The sequence below is a fragment of the Pseudoliparis swirei genome, chromosome 21, assembly GCF_029220125.1.
Source record: "Pseudoliparis swirei isolate HS2019 ecotype Mariana Trench chromosome 21, NWPU_hadal_v1, whole genome shotgun sequence".
In the NCBI taxonomy this organism is placed as follows: Eukaryota; Metazoa; Chordata; class Actinopteri; order Perciformes; family Liparidae; genus Pseudoliparis; species Pseudoliparis swirei.
Window position 1 is genome coordinate 1,145,524 of NC_079408.1, and position 20,000 is coordinate 1,165,523.

Sequence of the window (20,000 nt, forward strand, 5' to 3'; positions counted from 1 at the left end):
ACAGGAAACATGTCAAACGACACACACACACACACACACACACACACACAGAGGAGGCTTTTTATCTTCACACAATCGCTGCATTTTTCTTTCACAAGCGTCGGATTCAACACCAGAACCCCCCCCCCCCTCTTTGTCACACACACATATTCCTGCAACATAATGAGCGAGTTTTGTGTCTAAGCTCTCAAACGATCCATTGTACTGAAGCTTAGTCACACACACACACACACACACACACACACCACTGGCTCTCCGTGGGGACCTCAGCGCCGCTGGTTTGTTTGGGACGTCTGGACGAACGTTTCCTATTTTCACTGAAACAAAAAACAGAAGAAATCATGAAAATATAATATATAAATATATATACACACACAATGGTGATAAAAAAAACTAACTTTTTAAAATGTATTTTATTGTTGAAGCGTACATACATACATAAATGTATGTATAAATAATATTATATATAATATTACATATATATAAACAATATTATATCTATAATGTATTTTATATATATCTATAATATTATACATATATATAATAATATTGTATTTAATAACATGATCTATATCTCTATATAAATAATTCATATTCTTGAGGAAGAGTCCCTTTGGAGAGTTCTTCTATCTGTTGTAGTTCCCCCCGCTGCCTGCAGGGGTCAGTGAAGAGCAGCGGCACTCACCCGCCTGGCGGCCGCCGCCCTCCGCAGAGGGCCTCGGGGGCAGAGCGGGGCCGGCGGGCCCGGCCTCGGTGCTCTGATCCCGGGGTGGGGCCCCGAGGCCGGCCCTGGGGGCCACCGGGGGTCTTGGTGGAGGTTTGGGGTCGGCCGGGGGGGGCCTGGGGGCCGGGACGGGGGCCCCGGACCGGAGGGGGTCCGAGGCACACGGGGGTCTGGGCGACTCCGAGGGCTTCTCGGGGGTTTTGCAGGCCAGCGACGGCGGGGCGGGCTCCGGGGGCCCCGGGTCCGGCAGAGCCCCGCCCCCCCAGAGGCCCTGCCCGGGGGCCCCGGCTGCTGGAGGAAGGTTTTGGGGTTTGGGGGCGACGGTGGGGGGGGGCGACAGCCTCTTGAGGTCTCCGCCGGCCGCCTGCTGCAGCTCGAGGGCCCGGATCCTCGCCTTCAGAGTCGCCTCGTCCTCCTCGTCCTCCTCGTCCTCCTCGTCCTCCTCGTCCTCCTCGTCCTCCTCGTCCTCGCCCTCCGATTGGCTGAGCCCGCTGCCGTCGCCGCGCGGCTCGGGGAAGCCCCAGTCGTCGGCGCCGAAGGCCTCCAGCAGCTCCCGGAGGTACTTCCCCTGACCGGCGTCGCGGTCGGCGGCTCCCGGGCGCGTGGCGGCGGCCAGCGTCGCCGCGCCGTCGTCACGCAGCTTCACCAAAGTCTCAACTCTGACCGCGGCGCCGGGCCTGGTGCGCGGGCGGGGGCGGGGCTCGGAGCCGGGGCTCTCTGACGGGACGGCGGCGACTCGGAGGTCGGTCTGAGCGCCGGAGGTCGAGGTCGAAGGTGGGCAGAGGTCGGCGTGGAGGTCAGGTGACGATTGGCTGGTTGCGATGGTGATGTCATCAGCCGGAGACGCTCGAGGGCAACGGAGGGGCGGCCGCGGCGGTCTCACCGGTCTGCTCCCTGCACACATACACGCCAACATTTATATAAATATAGATTCACATTAATATACATTTATTTATATAGAAAAAGAAAATATATATGAATAAATATATACTTTTATAGAAATATATATATATATAAAAAAGTATTCATAAATATATTTACATTAATTTATATTTAGAATAAATAAATAATATATATATAAAAATAGATGTATATATAAATATATAACTATGTTTATATATTTACATTAATATATTTATTTATATATAAAAAGAAGATATACAGGACTGTCTCAGAAAATTAGAATATTGTGATAAAGTTCTTTATTTTCTGTAATGCAATTAAAAAAACAAAAATGTCATGCATTCTGGATTCATTACAAATCAACTGAAATATTGCAAGCCTTTTATTCTTTTAATATTGCTGATTATGGCTTACAGCTTAAGAAAACTCTAAAATCCTATCTCATAAAATTTGAATATTTCCTCAGACCAAGTAAAAAAAGATTTATAACAGCAAAACAAAATCAAACATTTGAAAATGTGTTTCCAGGTGTTTCGAGTTAATTAGACGATTCAAGTGATTTGTTTAATACCCTACTAGTATACTTTTTCATGATATTCTAATATTTAGAGATAGGATATTTGAGTTTTCTTAAGCTGTAAGCCATAATCAGCAATATTAAAAGAATAAAAGGCTTGCAATATTTCAGTTGATTTGTAATGAATCCAGAATGCATGACATTTTTGTTTTTTTAATTGCATTACAGAAAATAAAGAACTTTATCACAATATTCTAATTTTCTGAGACAGTCCTGTATATGAATAAATATATACTTTTATAAAAATAAAAAATGTATTCATAAATATATTTACATTAATTTATAGTTAGAATAAATAAATAATATATATAAATAGATGTATATATAACTATGTTTATATATTTACATTAATATATATAAAAAGAAAATAGATATATATGAATAAATATATACTTTTAGAAATATATAAATGAATTATATTTGTATGTATATAATATATATAGAAATACATATATGTAGATATAAAGATATTTAGACATAAATATACATATATGGGTATAATCTATATATATATATGTATATAATATATTTATATAAGAATATATATATTATATATATATAATATATTTATATAAGAATATATATTATATATGTATATAAATATATGTATATATTATATATAAAAAGCAGCCGTCTTCCCACCCTGAGCGGCGTCGGGGTCGGGGGCTGATCCCGGGTCAGTCTGGGTGGCGATCGTTGTCGAAGACGCCGAGCGCGGCGAGGAGGAGCGGGAGGCTGGAGGAGGGAGGAGAACCTGCTCCTGAGTCTTCTCCCTGATCACCTCCTCGTAGGACGGAGGAGGCTGAGGAGGAGAGACGCGACGAACGGACGCTTTAGGAAATAACCGACTCCTCGCTGGGCATCGAACGCCTCAAATGAAGGGGCGGAGTCACCTGAGCGGACGGAGGGATCGTGGACCCCCAGATCTGAGCTGGGGGGGGAGGGGGAGGCGGGAATCCCCCAGAAGCCCCGGGGAACCAGGAAGTGGCCGACAGCGGCTCCGCGGACAGGATGGTGATCTCAGGTCGCCTAGCAACAGAGAAATGCATCGAGCCAGTGAAATACGCTTATATATAAGTATATATATATATATGTCTTTTGGGGTTTTCAAGCTTTTGGTGTAATAAAACAAACATGATTAATAACTCTAATTTAAAAAAAATATCTGATCGATTCCAAGCTAAATTATTATTATTTTTATCAAAAATGTAAATATCAGGAACATCATGGAGACACGTTCCCCACAAATCATAATTTACATATTAGAAAATGAGGATTATTGTTGCTGAATGATCTGAAGCTTCCATAATATCATAAACAAACCAACAGCCACACTCAAAATCAATCATTTATATATTATTTTTATAACATTTATTTCTTCAGATCCCTAGAAAACTGTATAAACCTCTGTCAGCTGACATCGCAGGAACTAAACAAAGAAAATGTTTTAAAACAACATTCCTCATTAAAGTATTTTAACGGTACCCAGTGGCTTCATGGCTGTGAGGAGAAGGGGGAGGAGCTTACTCATTGGAAGGGGAGGAGCTTATTCACTGGAAGGGAGAGGAGCTTACTCATTGGAAGGGGGAGGAGCTTATTCATTGGAAGGGGGAGGAGCTTATTCACTGGTGGGATTCTCTCTCATTGTCTTTCTGACTTGTCAAAACTTTGACAGGAATTAAAAAGTGTGTAAAAAATATGTCTCACCTCCTCTCTCGCTCCCTCTCTCGCTCCCTCTCTCGCTCCCTCTCTCGTTCCCTTTCTCGTTCCCTCTCTCGCTCCCTAGACGGCTCAGGGAGGCCGGTGGACCTGGAGGCTGAGGAGGTTGAGTGAAGATGGATTAACATCACACGCCTTCAATGCAGGAAGAAGAAGAAGAAGAAGAAGACTCACTTCTCTTGATGGCTGCTCTGATGGACGAGAGAGGACCCTGGCTGCAGAGAGAGAGAGAGATCACGGGTTAATTCAATTCAATTCAGTTTATTTGTATAGCCCAATTTCACAAATTACAAATTTGTCTCGGAGTGCTTTACAATCTGTACACATAGACATCCCTGCCCCAAAACCTCACATCGGACCAGGAAAAACTCCCAAATAACCCTTCAGGGGGAAAAAAAAGGGAAGAAACCTTCAGGAGAGAACAGAGGAGGATCCCTCTCCAGGATGGACAGAACAATAGATGTCATGTGACCAGAAGGACAGATTTAGAGTTAAATACATTCAATGAATGTGACAGAGTGTATGAATAGTTCATAGTAGGCATATTCCACGATGGAGACCTCCACGATCCATCAGGCAGATGGCGGTGGGGAGGAGGAGTGGGCGGAGTCTCAACAGGACAGTGGCGTAGTCATGAGCAGGAATTCCACGACCCAGACGATCCATCAGGCAGATAGGATCTATGCCGTCTCATAGGGTCCGATGACCCCATGAGACGTAAAGTCAAAAGGACTTCCGGGGAGAAAGCAGAGTTAGTAACGTGTGATTGAGAGATGAAAATGCATCCTTAAGGAGAGAAAAAAGAGGAGATAGGTACTCAGTGCATCCTAACGTCCCGCGGCAGCTATAAGCCTATAGCAGCATATCAAGGGGCTGGACCAGGTGAACCTGATTCAGCCCTAACTATAAGCTCTGTCAAAGAGGAAGGTCTTAAGTCTACTCTTAAACGAGGTGACTGTGTCTGCCTCCCGGACTGAAGGTGAAGCTGGTTCCATAGAAGAGGAGCTTGATAACTAAAGGCTCTGGCTCCCATTCTACTTTTTAAGACTCTAGGAACTACAAGTAGTCCCGCATTTAGTGAGCATAGCTCTCTAGTGGGGCAATATGGTACGACAAGCTCCTTAAGATATGATGGAGCATCACCAATCAAGGCTTTGTAGGTTAAGAGAAGAATTTTAAAAGTGATTCTTGATTTTACTGGGAGCCAGTGCAGAGCAGCTAGTGCATGAGTGATGTGATCTCTGTTCTTAGTTTTAGTGAGAACACGAGCTGCAGCATTCTGGATCAACTGGAGGGACCTAAGAGATTTATTAGAGCAGCCTGATAATAAGGAGTTGCAGTAATCCAGTCTCAAGTAACGAACGCGGGAACCAATTTTTCTGCATCTTTTTGAGACAAGATGTGCCTGATTTTTGAAATATTACGTAGATGAAAGAATGCAGTCCTTGAGATTTGCTTTACGTGGGAGTTAAAGGACAAGTCCCGATCAAAGATAACGCCAAGATTCTTTACAGTGGTGTTGGATGCCAGGGCAATGCCGTCTACAGAATCCACATCACCAGATAATTGATCTCTGAGGTGCTCAGGGCCGATTAAAATTACTTTGGTTTTGTCTGAGTTTAACATCAAGAAGTTGCAGGTCATCCATGTTTTTATGTCTTTAAGACATGCTTGAATTTTACAGAGTTGGTTGCTCTCCTCTGGTTTTATCGATAAATATAGTTGAGTGTCATCTGCATAACAATGAAAGTTTATGGAGTGTTTCCTGATAATATTGCCCAAAGGAAGCATGTATAAGGTAAATAAAATTGGTCCAAGCACAGAACCTTGTGGAACTCCGTGATTAACGTTGGTGGTTATCGAGGCGTCATCGTTTACAAATACAAACTGAGATCGATCTGATAAATAGGATTTAAACCAAATTAGTGCCGTGCCTGAAATGCCAATCGACTGCTCCAGTCTCTGTAACAGGATGTCATGGTCAATGGTGTCGAATGCAGCACTAAGGTCTAACAAGACCAGGACAGAGAGGAGTCCTTTATCAGCACTAAGGTCTAACAAGACCAGGACAGAGATGAGTCCTCTATCAGCACTAAGGTCTAACAAGACCAGGACAGAGATGAGTCCTCTATCAGGACTAAGGTCTAACTAGACCAGGACAGAGAGGAGTCCTCTATCAGCACTAAGGTCTAACAAGACCAGGACAGAGAGGAGTCCTCTATCAGCACTAAGGTCTAACAAGACCAGTACAGAGAGGAGTCCTCTATCAGCACTAAGGTCTAACTAGACCAGGACAGAGAGGAGTCCTCTATCAGCACTAAGGTCTAACAAGACCAGGACAGAGAGGAGTCCTCTATCAGCACTAAGGTCTAACAAGACCAGGACAGAGATGAGTCCTCTATCAGCACTAAGGTCTAACTAGACCAGTACAGAGAGGAGTCCTCTATCAGCACTAAGGTCTAACAAGACCAGTACAGAGAGGAGTCCTCTATCAGCACTAAGGTCTAACTAGACCAGGACAGAGAGGAGTCCTCTATCAGCACTAAGGTCTAACTAGACCAGTACAGAGAGGAGTCCTCTATCAGGACTAAGGTCTAACAAGACCAGGACAGAGAGGAGTCCTTTATCTGCTGCCATTAAGAGGTCATTTGTAATTTTCACCAGTGCCGTCTCGGTGCTGTGGTGTTTTCTAAATCCTGATTGAAATTTCTCAAATAAACTATTATGATGTAGAAAGTCGCACAACTGATTTGCGACCACTTTCTCAAGGATCTTGGAGAGGAAGGGGAGGTTAGAGATCGGTCTGTAGTTAGCCAACACCTCTGGATCCAGAGTGGGCTTCTTCAGGAGAGGTTTAATAACAGCCACCTTGAAGGAGTGTGGAACGTGGCCTGTTAGCAGAGACACATTGATAATATCTAATAGAGAGCCGCCAATTAAAGGCAAAACGTCTTTAAGCAGCCTCGTCGGGATGGGGTCCAAGAGACAGGTAGACGTGTTCGAAGTAGAAACCGTTGAAGATAATTGGTCACGGTTGATGGGAGAAAAGCCCTCCAAATATACACCAGGGCATACAGCGGTTTCCAAGGCCATTCCACTTGAGGACAGATTGGCACTGGTTATGGGCAAGAGAATATTAATCTTGTCCCTAATAGTTAAAATCTTTTCATTAAAGAAGTTCATAAAGTCATTACCACTGAGGTTTATAGGAATGCTCGGCTCCACAGAGCTGTGACTCTCTGTCAGCCTGGCTACAGTGCTGAAGAGAAACCTGGGGTTTTTTATTTTTTTCTATTATTGATGAGTAATAGGCTGCTCTGGCATTACGGAGGGCCTTCTTATATGTTTTAAGACTATCTCGCCAAACTAAGCGGGATTCTTCGAGATTAGTTGAACGCCATATGCGTTCAAGCTTTCGTGACGCTTGCTTCAGTTTGCGGGTCTGAGGGTTATACCAGGAGCAAACCTCCTCTTCCTCACTGTCTTCTTCTTCAGAGGGCTATCGAGTCCAGTGTCATTCTCAGAGAGCCTATGGCACTGTCAACAAGATGATCAATCTGGGACGGACTAAAGTTAGACCAGGAGTCCTCTGTTATATTGAGACGTGGTATCGAATCAAATACAGAAGGAATCGCTTCTTTAAATTTAGCTACAGCACTGTCAGTTAGACATCTGGTGTAGAAACTTTTGACTAACGGAGTACACTCCGGTAGTATAAATTCAAAAGTTATGAGGTTGTGGTCTGACAGAAGAGGATTCTGTGGGAAGACGTTCAGATGCTCAATGTCAACGCCATAAGTAAGAACAAGATCAAGCGTGTGGCCAAAGCTGTGAGTGGGTTTCTGTACTCTCTGGCAGAAGCCAATCGAGTCCAACAAGGAGATGAATGCAGCACTAAGGCAATCATTATCAACATCCACATGGATATTAAAATCTCCAACAATAATAACTATCAGTTTTAAGAACCAAACTTGATATAAATTCTGAGAATTCAGATATAAACTCTGAATATGGACCTGGTGGCCGGTACAGAATCACAAATAGAATTGGCTGTAGTGTTTTCCAGGTTGGATGTGAAAGACTAAGAACAAGGCTTTCAAATGAGGTGTAGTGTAATTTTGGTTGAGGATTAATTAATAGGCTCGATTCAAAGATGGCTGCTACTCCACCTCCTCGACCGGTGCCTCGAGGAATGTGAGTATTAATATGACTTGGAGGAGTCGATTCATTCAGGCAGACATATTCTTCATGGCTCAGCCAGGTTTCAGTTAGGCAACATAAATCAATGTGATTATCTGATATTAAATCATTCAGTAACACAGCTTTAGATGACAGAGATCTAATATTTAGGAGACCACATTTAATAGTCCTGTTTTGTTGCACTGCTGAAATAATGGTGTTAACTTGTATAAGGTTATTGTGTACGACTCCTCTTCTGCTTACTTTTGATTTATTTAATTGAAGTGGCCGTGGGACAGACACAGTCTCTACTCTAAAGTTAGAGGTCACATGTTAGAGATCACAGGTTAGAGGTCACAGGTTAGAGGTCAAAGGAGTCTGGTGGCGATACAGTGGGGACAATAACCTACACATTTATTGTTACTGTCCCTTTAAGGCTGGATGATGAACTCAGGGACTATTTTCTCTCTGCGGGGTAAAGACGCTTCACTTCCTGTTTTCTCCGGTTACCTGAAGCATCCAGAGCTGTGCTAGACAAACATCTAGTGTATTGTTTACGTGGTCGTAAACAACAACAACAACAAAACCTGAAACTCCCAGAGTAGAAGCAGCTGTTGCTAGGCAGGATAGAGGAGACGGGCGTCCCATCCTTTGCCTTTTTAAATCCTTTTCTTTGTCTGTTTGCTCTCTGCTAACCACACACACACACACTCTCTTGGATGATGCAGTGTTTTCCATGCAGTGGTTTTGGGCGTGTCGATGACATCATCGCGTCACGTTCACCAAACTCATGTTGGGGAAAGTCTGACACATTAAGACTTCCTGTTGAGAAGAGTTGAGCTGGACATACACAACACTACACAACCCTACACAACACAACCCTACACTACACAACTCAAGTCAACTCATCACTAACCTTAAGGCTCTGACTCACCATTGCTCCCTGTATGCAAGGGTTGGTTGGACTCCTCTGTCCATCCGGAGACAAAATCATTGGCATGTCCTTATTTATAAGGCTATTCTCCACGTACTTCCATCGTATCTTTGGACGCTAATTCAGCTGAAAACCCCTGGAAGCTACCATCTTCGCTCTGTGACCTCGGCTCAAGGCCTCCTCTTGCTCTCCGTCCCTCACGTCCGTTTGGAAACGGGGAAAAGAGGTTTTAAGTTTGCTGCTCCTGCGGCTTGGAATGTGCTGCAGACAGACCTGGGTCTCCGGGAGCCGGTCTCCTGAGGTGTTTTTAAAAATAGATTGAAAATATTGGAGGGAAATTCATCTAGCTGTCGATGTTTTATATGACGGAGGTATGTGCTCCTGTGTGAGCTGGGTTGTGTTGGCTTGAGTCTTAGTTTTGGTTTTATTCATGCTGTGATTTTGTTTTTCGTTTTATATATTGTCTGTCACTGTTTTATGTTGTATTGTATGGAACTTTGTGTGACGTGCTGCTGCTGCTGTCTTGGCCAGGACACTCTCGTAAAGGAGATTTTTAATCTCAATGAGGCATTTCCTGGTTAAATAAATAAAAAAAATAAAAAAAGTCAACACAACTCAAGTCAACACAACTCTCCCCTCCACAGTGGGGGTCCTGTGAGGACGTTATCTCGTCACTCATTGGTCGCTCACGTCTCTTCAAGGTGTTGAAGTCTCTAAACTCGGCGACCTCGCCGGCCGGTCTCCATGACGACCGGGCCATGAGTGAGAACACATTGGAGGAGTGCGTGAGACCAGGAGGGGAGGAAAAGTAGTCCCGGCAGTCTGAGAGGAAAGTAGTCCCGGTCCGGAGTTCAACTGAATCTTTCCTATTGGCTTGGAGAACCTTTACTCCTAGAACCTTTCGCCCTAGAACCTTTACCCCTAGAACCTTTACTCCTAGAACCTTTACTCTGAGAACCTTTAGAACCTTTACTCCTAGAACCTTTAGAACCTTTACTCTGAGAACCTTTAGAACCTTTACTCTGAGAACCTTTACTCCTAGAACATTTAGAACCTTTACTCTGAGAACCTTTAGAACCTTTACTGAGAACCTTTACTCTCGAGAACCTTTACTCTGAGAACCTTTAGAACCTTTACTCTGAGAACCCTTTCAGTCTGTCATGTGAGAAAAGAAAGAGGAGGAGGAGGAGGAGTTACCTGAGACGATGCTCTGGCTTCCGACGTCCTGCGAAAAGAAAAGAGAGATTGTGTTTAAAAAGGTCAAAATTAAACACAAACATGTTGTATTATATATATATATATATATATAATATAAATACAATATATAATTATTATATAATAACAATATATTGATGTTTTTCTCTTTGTCGTTTTTCTTCTTCGTTAAACGATAAATTAATAAAGATCTGTTAAACTATTGATTTATTGATTTGTCCCCAAACTAAACAAACAAAGTCTTCACAACGTTCTTCGAGCTCCGGCTGTTTCCTCACAGGAAGTGACTCACAGGAAGTGACTCACACGCTCCACTTTAGCAAACAGAAGAAGAACTGAGCAGAAGCTACACCCACAGACAAGGTGCATTCTGGGAAACGCAGTCCCACCCCCACATCGCTGCTGGAGCTCCAAGGAGGAGAGAGAGAAAAGGAGAGGACAGGAAAAGGGAGCGTCTCGTGTCCTCTCCTCGTGCATTGGTCCCGTCTCCTACCTCCTTTCCTCGCCTCCTTGGCTCCTCGGCTTGACTTCCTGTCAGTCTAAACTTTAAACGTCTCTAAAACTTTCAGCAGAACTTCTTTTCTTCTCAACCCTCTCTTCAAAAACACAGATTCTCTCCCTCCCTCTCTCTCTCCCTCTCTCTCTCTCTCTCTCTCGAACCGACCGCCCATCCAGCCCACCGATTGGCCGAGGGCCTCCAGGAAGCGAGGCTGTGATTGGCTGCTGGAGCGTGAACGCTTCCAGATGTGGGGCTCCGACATGGAGGTGCAGACGCAGCAGAACGAGGATCCAGACCATAATACTACGTCACCATGGTGACGTAGTATTATGGTCTGGATCCTCTCTGAAGTATTCATGTTGGGTGTAGAAAGTACTTAGAAGTACTCATGGAAGTACTTATGGAAGAAGGTAATCATGGAAGTACTCTTAGAAGTAGGAAGTACTCTTTGAAGTACTCTTGGAAGTAGGAATTACTTTCGGAAGTACTCATGGAAGTAGGAAATACTTTCGGAAGTACTCTTGGAAGTAGGAAGTACTTATGGAAGAAGGTAATCATGGAAGTACTCTTTGAAGTACTCTTAGAAGTAGGAAGTACTCTTTGAAGTACTCTTGGAAGTAGGAAGTACTTTCGGAAGTACTCATGGAAGTAGGAAGTACCCATGTAAGTACTCATGGAAGTAGGAAGTACTTTCGGAAGTACTAATGGAAGTACTCATGGAAGTACTCATGGAAGTACTTTCGGAAGTACTCTTGAACTTCAGCTGCTGTATTAAAGGAGTATTTGCTCTGTGGCGCCCTCTGGTGGAGACGAAGAGGAACAACAAGAATAAAGATCATTTGACCATTGATCAGTTTTATTATTCTGAATTTTTCTTATTATTGTTCTACATGTAAAAAATACTTTTATTTAGGTCCAAAACATGAAAGTTTGTATTTACATAATAATAATATCAAGAAAATTAGAAAAAAAAAACTGAAACTCTTCACATTTAAGGAGCTGGAATATGTTTTATTCCTTTAAATCTTCTTAAATAACGAATCTGTGATCAATAAACTTTGAATGATCAACTTTCTCCGGATCTCACAGCTAAACCAGACTACTGACTGCTGGTATCCCTCCGCGGCCCTAGTCCCAGTGGTCTCCTGGTATCCCTCCGCGGCCCTAGCCCCAGTGGTCTCCTGGTATCCTTCCGCGGCCCTAGACCCAGTGGTCTCCTGGTATCCCTCCGCGGCCCTAGCCCCAGTGTTCTCCTGGTATCCCTCCGCGGCCCTAGTCCCAGTGGTCTCCTGGTATCCCTCCGCGGCCCTAGTCCCAGGGGCTCCTGGTATCCTTCCGCGGCCCTAGTCCCAGGGGCTCCTGGTATCCTTCCGCGGCCCTAGTCCCTCTGTCCCATGGACCAACAGTCTCGTGTACTTTGTAAACTACACACTGTCCCCCCGAGGAAGTATTTAGGAGTACTAGTACCTCTAAGATCCCAGAATACCACAGAAACACTGCACAGCCGCAGGAAGGAGGAGACATCCAAGGAGTTAGGAGTTAGGAGTCACGTTAGCGCGTGACAACGTATCGATCCCGCATTAAACCCCGGATCGATACGAGTGGACACAGTGGAGATGAAGTCGTGTTTGTGTTGTTGTTGTTGTTGTTACCTGCGGAGCGGCGGACCACTTGCTCCCGCGTGTCCCTCCCCGGGTCCTCCTCCTCCACCGCCCGAGCCTCGGCCATGTCTCCTCCTCCTCTCCTTCTCCTCCTCCCGGGGTATCGGACCGGGTCGTACCGGACCGGGTCGTTCTGGACCGAGTCGTACCGGGTGTATCCGGACCACCGACGCGGTTCCTCGGTGTTGTTTCGCTGGAGGCTCGCGGGACGCTCCGGCGTGACGTCACAAACATTCACTTCTGCGACTTCCTGTATGAACAAAGTACTGTCGTGTGTTTTTGTTGTATTATATAATTTTTCGACAATTTTTTCAGATTTTAATGCGCATGTCATATATATTATGGAGAGGTTATGAGTTATTATTTATTCACTTAAAATAAATAAAAATAAAGACAACATTGAATCTCAGTCAAACCATTTCATTTATATGTTTCACTCCGTTACAGCATTAACAATTATATTTATCATTATATTTATCGTTATATTTAACATTATTTTTATCATTATTTTCGTCGTTATATTTATCATTATATTTAATATTGAGACACTTTCTCACATTTAAAACACATGCAGTGCTCATAGTCTCCGCCAGAGGGCGCAGCTGCTGTATTATGGGCGCTGCGGTGTTACAACAGACAATGAGAGAGAGAGAGGGAGAGAGACAGAGAGAGAGAGAGAGAGAGAGAGAGAGAGAGAGAGAGAGAGAGAGGGAGAGGCTGCATGGGGAACCTGTGGCTGAAGTTGACCTGAGAGCTTGTTTTCATTATGGGATGGTTCACCAGTCACGTGATTTATGACGTCACAAAACATGTGTTATATCTCCTCGAAGTCACTCTAATGTGTTTCTATTCTCCTCTTCTTCTCCTCCTCCTCTTCCTGCTTCTTCTTCTTCATCTTCAGATAAATAAACTCACTCCATGAATGTTGATTACATTATTGACATGTTGCAGAATCACTACTTTTACTTTGAGTACTTGAAGTACACATCTTACTGAGAATACTTGTAGGTAAGGAGGAGGAGGAGGATGAAGATAAGGTGGAGGAGGAAGAGGAAAAGGAAGAGGAAGAAGAGGAGGAAGAAGAGGAGAAGGAGGAGGAAGAGGAGGAAGGGGAGGAGGAAGAAGAGGAAGGGGAGGAAGAAGAGTAGGAAGAAGAGGAGAAGGAGGAGGAAGAGGAGGAAGAAGAGGAAGGGGAGGAAGAGGAGGAGGAAGAAGAGGAGGACCTCTTTAAGTCGTGAACGCTGGTGAAGCTCCACAGGAAGTGGGCGCGCTGCAGTCGGCGTGGTTACCTGGTTGTCATGACGCCCGTCGACCACGTGGAGGTGAAGAGCTTCCTGTTTCCATCTGGAGCTCACACTGCGGTCCTCACTTCCTGAACAGAAGAGAGAGAGGGGGGGAGGGGGGAGAGAGAGGGGGGAGAGGGAGGGGGAGAGAGAGGGGAGAGAGAGAGAGGGGGAGAGAGAGAGAGGAGAGAGAGAGAGGAGAGAGAGAGAGAGAGAGAGATAGAGGGAGAGAGAGAGGGAGAGAGAGAGAGAGAGAAAGGGGGGAGAGAGAGAGAGGAGTGAGAGAGGGAGAGGGGAGAGAGAGAGAGAGAGGAGAGAGAGAGAGAGGGGAGAGAGAGAGAGAGAGAGAGAGAGAGAGAGAGAGGAAGAGAGAGAGAGAGGGGAGAGAGAGAGAGAGGAAGAGAGAGACAGAGAGACAGAGAGAGAGAGAGAGAGGGAGAGAGAGGCCACTCAGCAGAAGGCTCCTGAGAGGAGGAAGAGGAGCAGAACCAAGAGAAGATGAAGTCGTGGCGTCTCCTCAGCTTCCTCGGTGAGATCCTCCCATCTTTACCTCTTTTCTTCCATCTCTCCCTCGTTCGCCCGGCCTCCTCGTGGTCCCTCTCTCCTTGAACGTCCTCGAGTGACTTTCAGGTTCCTCCAGGGACTCGGGCGTCAAGACGAGCGCAGAGGACCGAAGAGGCGTTCAAGTGCAACGTCAGGAAATAGGAAATCAAAAGTTGAACCAATTCCAGATGATTTCTTAGTTTTGTTTCTGTATTTTGTTCCCTGAACGTTCCTCTGTTTCCATGTAAACATCCGGTCTGACCTCATGTTAAAGATGAGAGGCCTGATCGTCTGTTCAAACTCCAGCTGGGGAAACCAGACAGTCATCCTGCGCGGGCAACATGTCTCACCGACAGAAACATATGAAACAAAGCCAAACGAGACGCAAAACAATTGTACTACTCTAACCTCCTCAAAGAATATCAGTACGACTCAAGGAAGACTTGGCGAGTGATTAACTCGATCATTAACAAATCCAACGACAAGTCTCGTATCTCGGATGTATTTGATGTCAATGGCAAAAAGGAAGTTGACCCTAAAAAGATTGCAGATGGGTTCTGTGAATATTTCGCTACCATAGGTGTGAAATATGCAGACCAGATTGGATGCTCTGATCACTCATTTGCTGAGTATCTTGGTCAATCATCCACAATTCAATCGATGTTTCTTAATCCTGTCAACCCGGATGAAATTTCTAAAACAATAAACAGCTTTAAGCCAAAGAAAAGCGCCGGTCACGACGGTATCAGCATGAATCTAGTCAAACAACTTGGTCAATCGTTGGCCACTCCTTTATCACATCTTGTAAACAAATCATTATCGGAGGGAGTTTTTCCTGATGATATGAAGATCGCTGAAGTGATCCCCATTTACAAAGCCAAAGAAAAGCTTTACTTTACTAACTATCGTCCAATATCTCTGTTGCCAAGCTTTTCCAAAATTTTGGAAAAGGTTGTTCATAAACGACTGTCCAGCTTTGTTGCAAAGCATAACTTGCTATACGGAAGCCAATACGGCTTTCGACCAAAGCACTCGACTGAGAACGCGGTCACTGAGTTTCTGTTTGACACCTACACTGCACTTGAACACGGAGAGAACACTCTGGCATTATTCCTAGACCTTTCTAAAGCATTTGACACAATCGATCACTCAATACTTTTAAATAAACTGAGCCATTATGGTGTTAGAGGTACGGCACTCGAGTGGTTTAAAAGTTATCTTCGTGGTCGAAAACAAAATGTGAAATACAAGGGGTTCAACTCAAAATCATATGATATAACTTGTGGAGTACCACAGGGTTCTGTATTGGGACCCCTGCTATTTATATTGTACATAAATGACCTTCCAAAAGTCTTAAAACGTGTTAAAAGCATCCTCTTTGCTGACGACACAACTATCTACATTTCATCGAAGGACCACGATAACTTATATCAAACTGCAAATGAAGAGCTAAAAATTGTATCTGATTGGTTCAAAGCGAACAAGTTATCTCTAAATGCACAGAAAACTAATTATATGCTAATAAATCAATCAAATAATCTCCTAGATCAAGATTTTAGGCTTGAGATTGACGGGGCTAATGTCTCAAAAGTCCAGTGCACCAAGTTCCTTGGTGTTTATATTGACGACAATCTGCGCTGGCATCAACATATTGACAGTTGTCGGAAGCGCATACGAAGCGGCACATTTGCCCTGCGCTCCGCAAAAAATATACTCTCAACAGAAAATGTGCGTTTGTTGTACCACAGCCTTGTCCATCCGCACCTCTTGTATTGCAATCTGCTCTGGGGATCCGCAGCTAAAACTCAGGTCAAATGTCTCGAGATCTTCCAGAAAAGGGCTGTGCGGATCATCTGCAACGTGAAGAACAACGAACACACTGAGCCGCTTTTTAAGAGATTGGGCATTCTGAGATTTACAGATCTACATTTGTGTCAGACAGGAATTTTTATGTACAGATTTATGAATAATAATCTGCCACATAATCTGTTACGTATGTTCACAAGGAACACACATGTCTACGACCACAACACGCGGCTGCGTGGTGGCATTCATATAAATAAACATACAGTCGACATTGTATTTAAAAGCTTCATCTGTAGAGGTCCAAAGCTCTGGAGACAAATTCCGGACGAGGTCAAATCGGCATCCAGCACCAAGGCATTTGCTTCTCGACTTAAACGCCATCTCACTTCTTTTTGAAAGTTATTATATTGACATACAGCCTGGCGGCACAGTACAATAGAGGAAACATATTTAAAATAAAATGTATATCCATAATTTGATGTTCGTGATATTATTTTTATTTATTTTTTCTAAGTTATCAATAGTTCACATTTGTCTTTTATTAATATTTTTACTATGACTGTTTCTTTTTCTTTTGGTTTTCTTTTCTTTTTCCTATTCTGGTTTTGTTGTTGTTGCTTGTACGACATTTTATGTTTTCATCCATATGTGTGTGTGTACTGTCTGTGTGCCTGTCGTAGTAGTTGGTAGGGGGGGGGGGGGGGGGGGGGTGAAAGGGTTAGGGGAGGGGCTAAAGGGTTAGGGGAGGGGCCGTCCAACTCCTCATCTCAGAGGAGCCTACAGACCTCGGTCTTTGGACGGTCCTCCATTCGTATATTTTTTTCTGTTGTTAATGTCTGCCAGTATGAACACATTATGTATGGACCTTTGGAAAATAAATTACTTACTTACTTACTTAAAACAGGTCATGCATCACATATTAAAATTAAAAATAAAGACGATCAAGCACCCGACAGACAGAGGTCAAAGGTTAGAGGTCAAAGTAGAACACGGTGTACGTGTAATATGGACACGTCTCCCGTGAGCTTCTATCAACCAGAGATCATGTGATCTAATTTATTCATTTAATCTTATTAAATCAAATGTATTTATTCATTTAATCTAATTAATTAATTTAATCTCATTTAATCTAATCTATTTAATCTAATTAATGTATGTAATCTAATGTAGTCTAATTTATATATATTTAATATAATTAATTAATTTAATCAACTGTAATCTAATTTATTTATATATTTAATCAACTTAATTAATTAAATCTAATTTAATCTATTTATTTAATTAATTTAACATCGTTATTTAATTGATTTAATATAAATAATTAAGTTAATCTAATTAATTAATTTAATCTAATTTATTTAATCTATTTAATTAATGTAATCTGATTAATTAATGTAATCTGAGTAATTAATGTAATCTGATTAATTAATGTAATCCTTCTCTCTTTGTTGCAGTTCTCGTCGTCTCTTCTGTTCCAGGACAACATGAAACTACGTCTGCAGCCGAGACGGGAGGTCAGTGACGGGGTCATCGTGGATCAGGTCCAGGTGGTCCTGGTCTCATCGTGGATCAGGTCCAGGTGGTCCTGGTCTCATTGTGGATCAGGTCCAGGTGGTCCTGGTCTCAATGTGGATCAGGTCCAGGTGGCCCTGGTCTCATCGTGGATCAGGTCCAGGTGGTCCTGGTCTCATCGTGGATCAGGTCCAGGTGGTCCTGGTCTCATCGTGGATCAGGTCCAGGTGGTCCTGGTCTCATCGTGGATCAGGTCCAGGTGGTCCTGTTCTCATTGTGGATCAGGTCCAGGTGGTCCTGGTCTCATCGTGGATCAGGTCCAGGTGGTCCTGGTCTCATCGTGGATCAGGTCCAGGTGGTCCTGGTCTCATTGTGGATCAGGTCCAGGTGGTCCTGGTCTCAATGTGGATCAGGTCCAGGTGGCCCTGGTCTCATCGTGGATCAGGTCCAGGTGGTCCTGGTCTCATCGTGGATCAGGTCCAGGTGGTCCTGGTCTCATCGTGGATCAGGTCCAGGTGGTCCTGTTCTCATTGTGGATCAGGTCCAGGTGGTCCTGGTCTCATCGTGGATCAGGTCCAGGTGGTCCTGGTCTCATTGTGGATCAGGTCCAGGTGGTCCTGGTCTCATCGTGGATCAGGTCCAGGTGGTCCTGGTCTCATCGTGGATCAGGTCCAGGTGGTCCTGGTCTCATCGTGGATCAGGTCCAGGTGGTCCTGGTCTCATCGTGGATCAGGTCCAGGTGGTCCTGTTCTCATCGTGGATCAGGTCCAGGTGGTCCTGGTCTCATCGTGGATCAGGTCCAGGTGGTCCTGGTCTCATCGTGGATCAGGTCCAGGTGGTCCTGGTCTCAATGTGGATCAGGTCCAGGTGGCCCTGGTCTCATCGTGGATCAGGTCCAGGTGGTCCTGGTCTCATCGTGGATCAGGTCCAGGTGGTCCTGGTCTCATTGTGGATCAGGTCCAGGTGGTCCTGGTCTCATTGTGGATCAGGTCCAGGTGGTCCTGGTCTCATTGTGGATCAGGTCCAGGTGGTCCTGGTCTCATCGTGGATCAGGTCCAGGTGGTCCTGGTCTCATCGTGGATCAGGTCCAGGTGGTCCTGGTCTCATCGTGGATCAGGTCCAGGTGGTCCTCGATGGAAACGACCTAGAAGACAAAAGATGTGGAAGCTGTGGATGACTCAGCATCACCATGGAGACGCCGCCACTTCCTGTTGCTCCGTCTGACCCAGATCCTCATCGCTCCCCCGGCCCGTCGACGACAGAAACCCAGAGGACCGCCTCCGGCGCCGCGGTCGCCACGGTAACCGCCCGTTCACCCCGCGTGTTTCTCTCTGTCGTTGATGTTCTCCTGGGAGGAGCTGAGAGGGGAGGAGCTGAGAGGGGAGGAGCTTCCTGGACGTGAAACACAGAAAGTTATATTTCCTTAAAACCCGTTAAAACACTCCTCAACCAACGTGAGCCGAGCGTCACGTGACTCCGCCCTCTGAGGGACGTCATCACGTGACTCCGCCCTCTGAGGGGTTCATCACGTGACTCCGCCCTCTGAGGGGCTTCATCACGTGACTCCGCCCTCTGAGGGACGTCATCACGTGACTCCGCCCTCTGAGGGGTTCATCACGTGACTCCGCCCTCTGAGGGACTTCATCACGTGACTCCGCCCTCTGAGGGGTTCATCACGTGACTCCGCCTCTGAGGGACGTCATCACGTGACTCCGCCTCTGAGGGACGTCATCACGTGACTCCGCCCTCTGAGGGGTTCATGACGTGACTCCGCCCTCTGAGGGACGTCATCACGTGACTCCGCCCTCTGAGGGACTTCATCACGTGACTCCGCCTCTGAGGGGCTTCTTGACGTGACTCCGCCCTCTGAGGGACGTCATCACGTGACTCCGCCCTCTGAGGGACGTCATCACGTGACTCCGCCCTCTGAGGGACGTCATGGCGATGGAGTTATGATGTCATAACTCACTAGTTCAGCTTGTGATGATGAAACATTCCCGCGCTCCGCAGTGAAGACGATCTGAAGTCTTTAGAATCCAATAATCTGATGTTTGTGATCCTGAAACGCAGCTTTACGTCTGTTGCAGCCCGGAGCCCGAGAACCGGAGGCCAGTGGAGGGGCCACGGTGCCCAATGGAGGGGCCACGGCGCCCAGGGGAGGGGCCACGGCGCCCAATGGAGGGGCCACGGCGCCCAGGGGAGGGGCCACGGCGCCCAATGGAGGGGCCACGGCACCCAGGGGAGGGGCCACGGCGCCCAGTGGAGGGGCCACGGCGCCCAGTGGAGGGGCCACGGCGCCCGGTGGAGGGGCCACGGCGCCCGGGGGATGGGCCACGGCGCCCAGTGGAGGGGCTACGGCACCCAGTGGAGGGGCTACGGCGCCCGGGGGAGGGGCCACGGCAACCGGGGGAGGGGCCACGGCGCCCAGTGGAGGGGCCACGGCAA

General features: G+C 45.6%; 1 protein-coding gene and 1 long non-coding RNA gene across 3 annotated transcripts in view; one reads left to right on the top strand and one right to left on the bottom strand.

Moving 5' to 3' along the window:
- LOC130212196 (SH3 domain-containing protein 19-like) overlaps positions 1–12,624 on the bottom strand; it is a 19,327-nt gene extending 6,703 nt beyond the window's left edge. The window contains exons 1-8 of one of the 2 annotated variants that reach the window (XM_056443347.1): positions 12,403–12,624; positions 10,234–10,261; positions 4,098–4,138; positions 3,912–4,020; positions 3,098–3,233; positions 2,847–3,006; positions 686–1,618; positions 246–317 (exon numbers count right to left, since the gene is read on the bottom strand). In XM_056443347.1, coding sequence (XP_056299322.1) covers positions 246–317; positions 686–1,618; positions 2,847–3,006; positions 3,098–3,233; positions 3,912–4,020; positions 4,098–4,138; positions 10,234–10,261; positions 12,403–12,478 — 1,555 coding nt within the window. In that variant the 5' untranslated portion in view covers positions 12,479–12,624. The remainder of the gene's footprint in view (positions 1–245; positions 318–685; positions 1,619–2,846; positions 3,007–3,097; positions 3,234–3,911; positions 4,021–4,097; positions 4,139–10,233; positions 10,262–12,402) is intronic. The other variant, XM_056443346.1, reaches the window with a different exon arrangement.
- Positions 12,625–14,143: 1,519 nt separating this feature from the next.
- On the top strand, positions 14,144–19,708 carry LOC130212265 (uncharacterized). Its single transcript, XR_008835264.1, has 4 exons — positions 14,144–14,223; positions 17,498–17,557; positions 18,785–18,855; positions 19,643–19,708. It is a non-coding gene; the product is annotated as an uncharacterized LOC130212265 (long non-coding RNA).
- Positions 19,709–20,000: the final 292 nt, after the last annotated feature.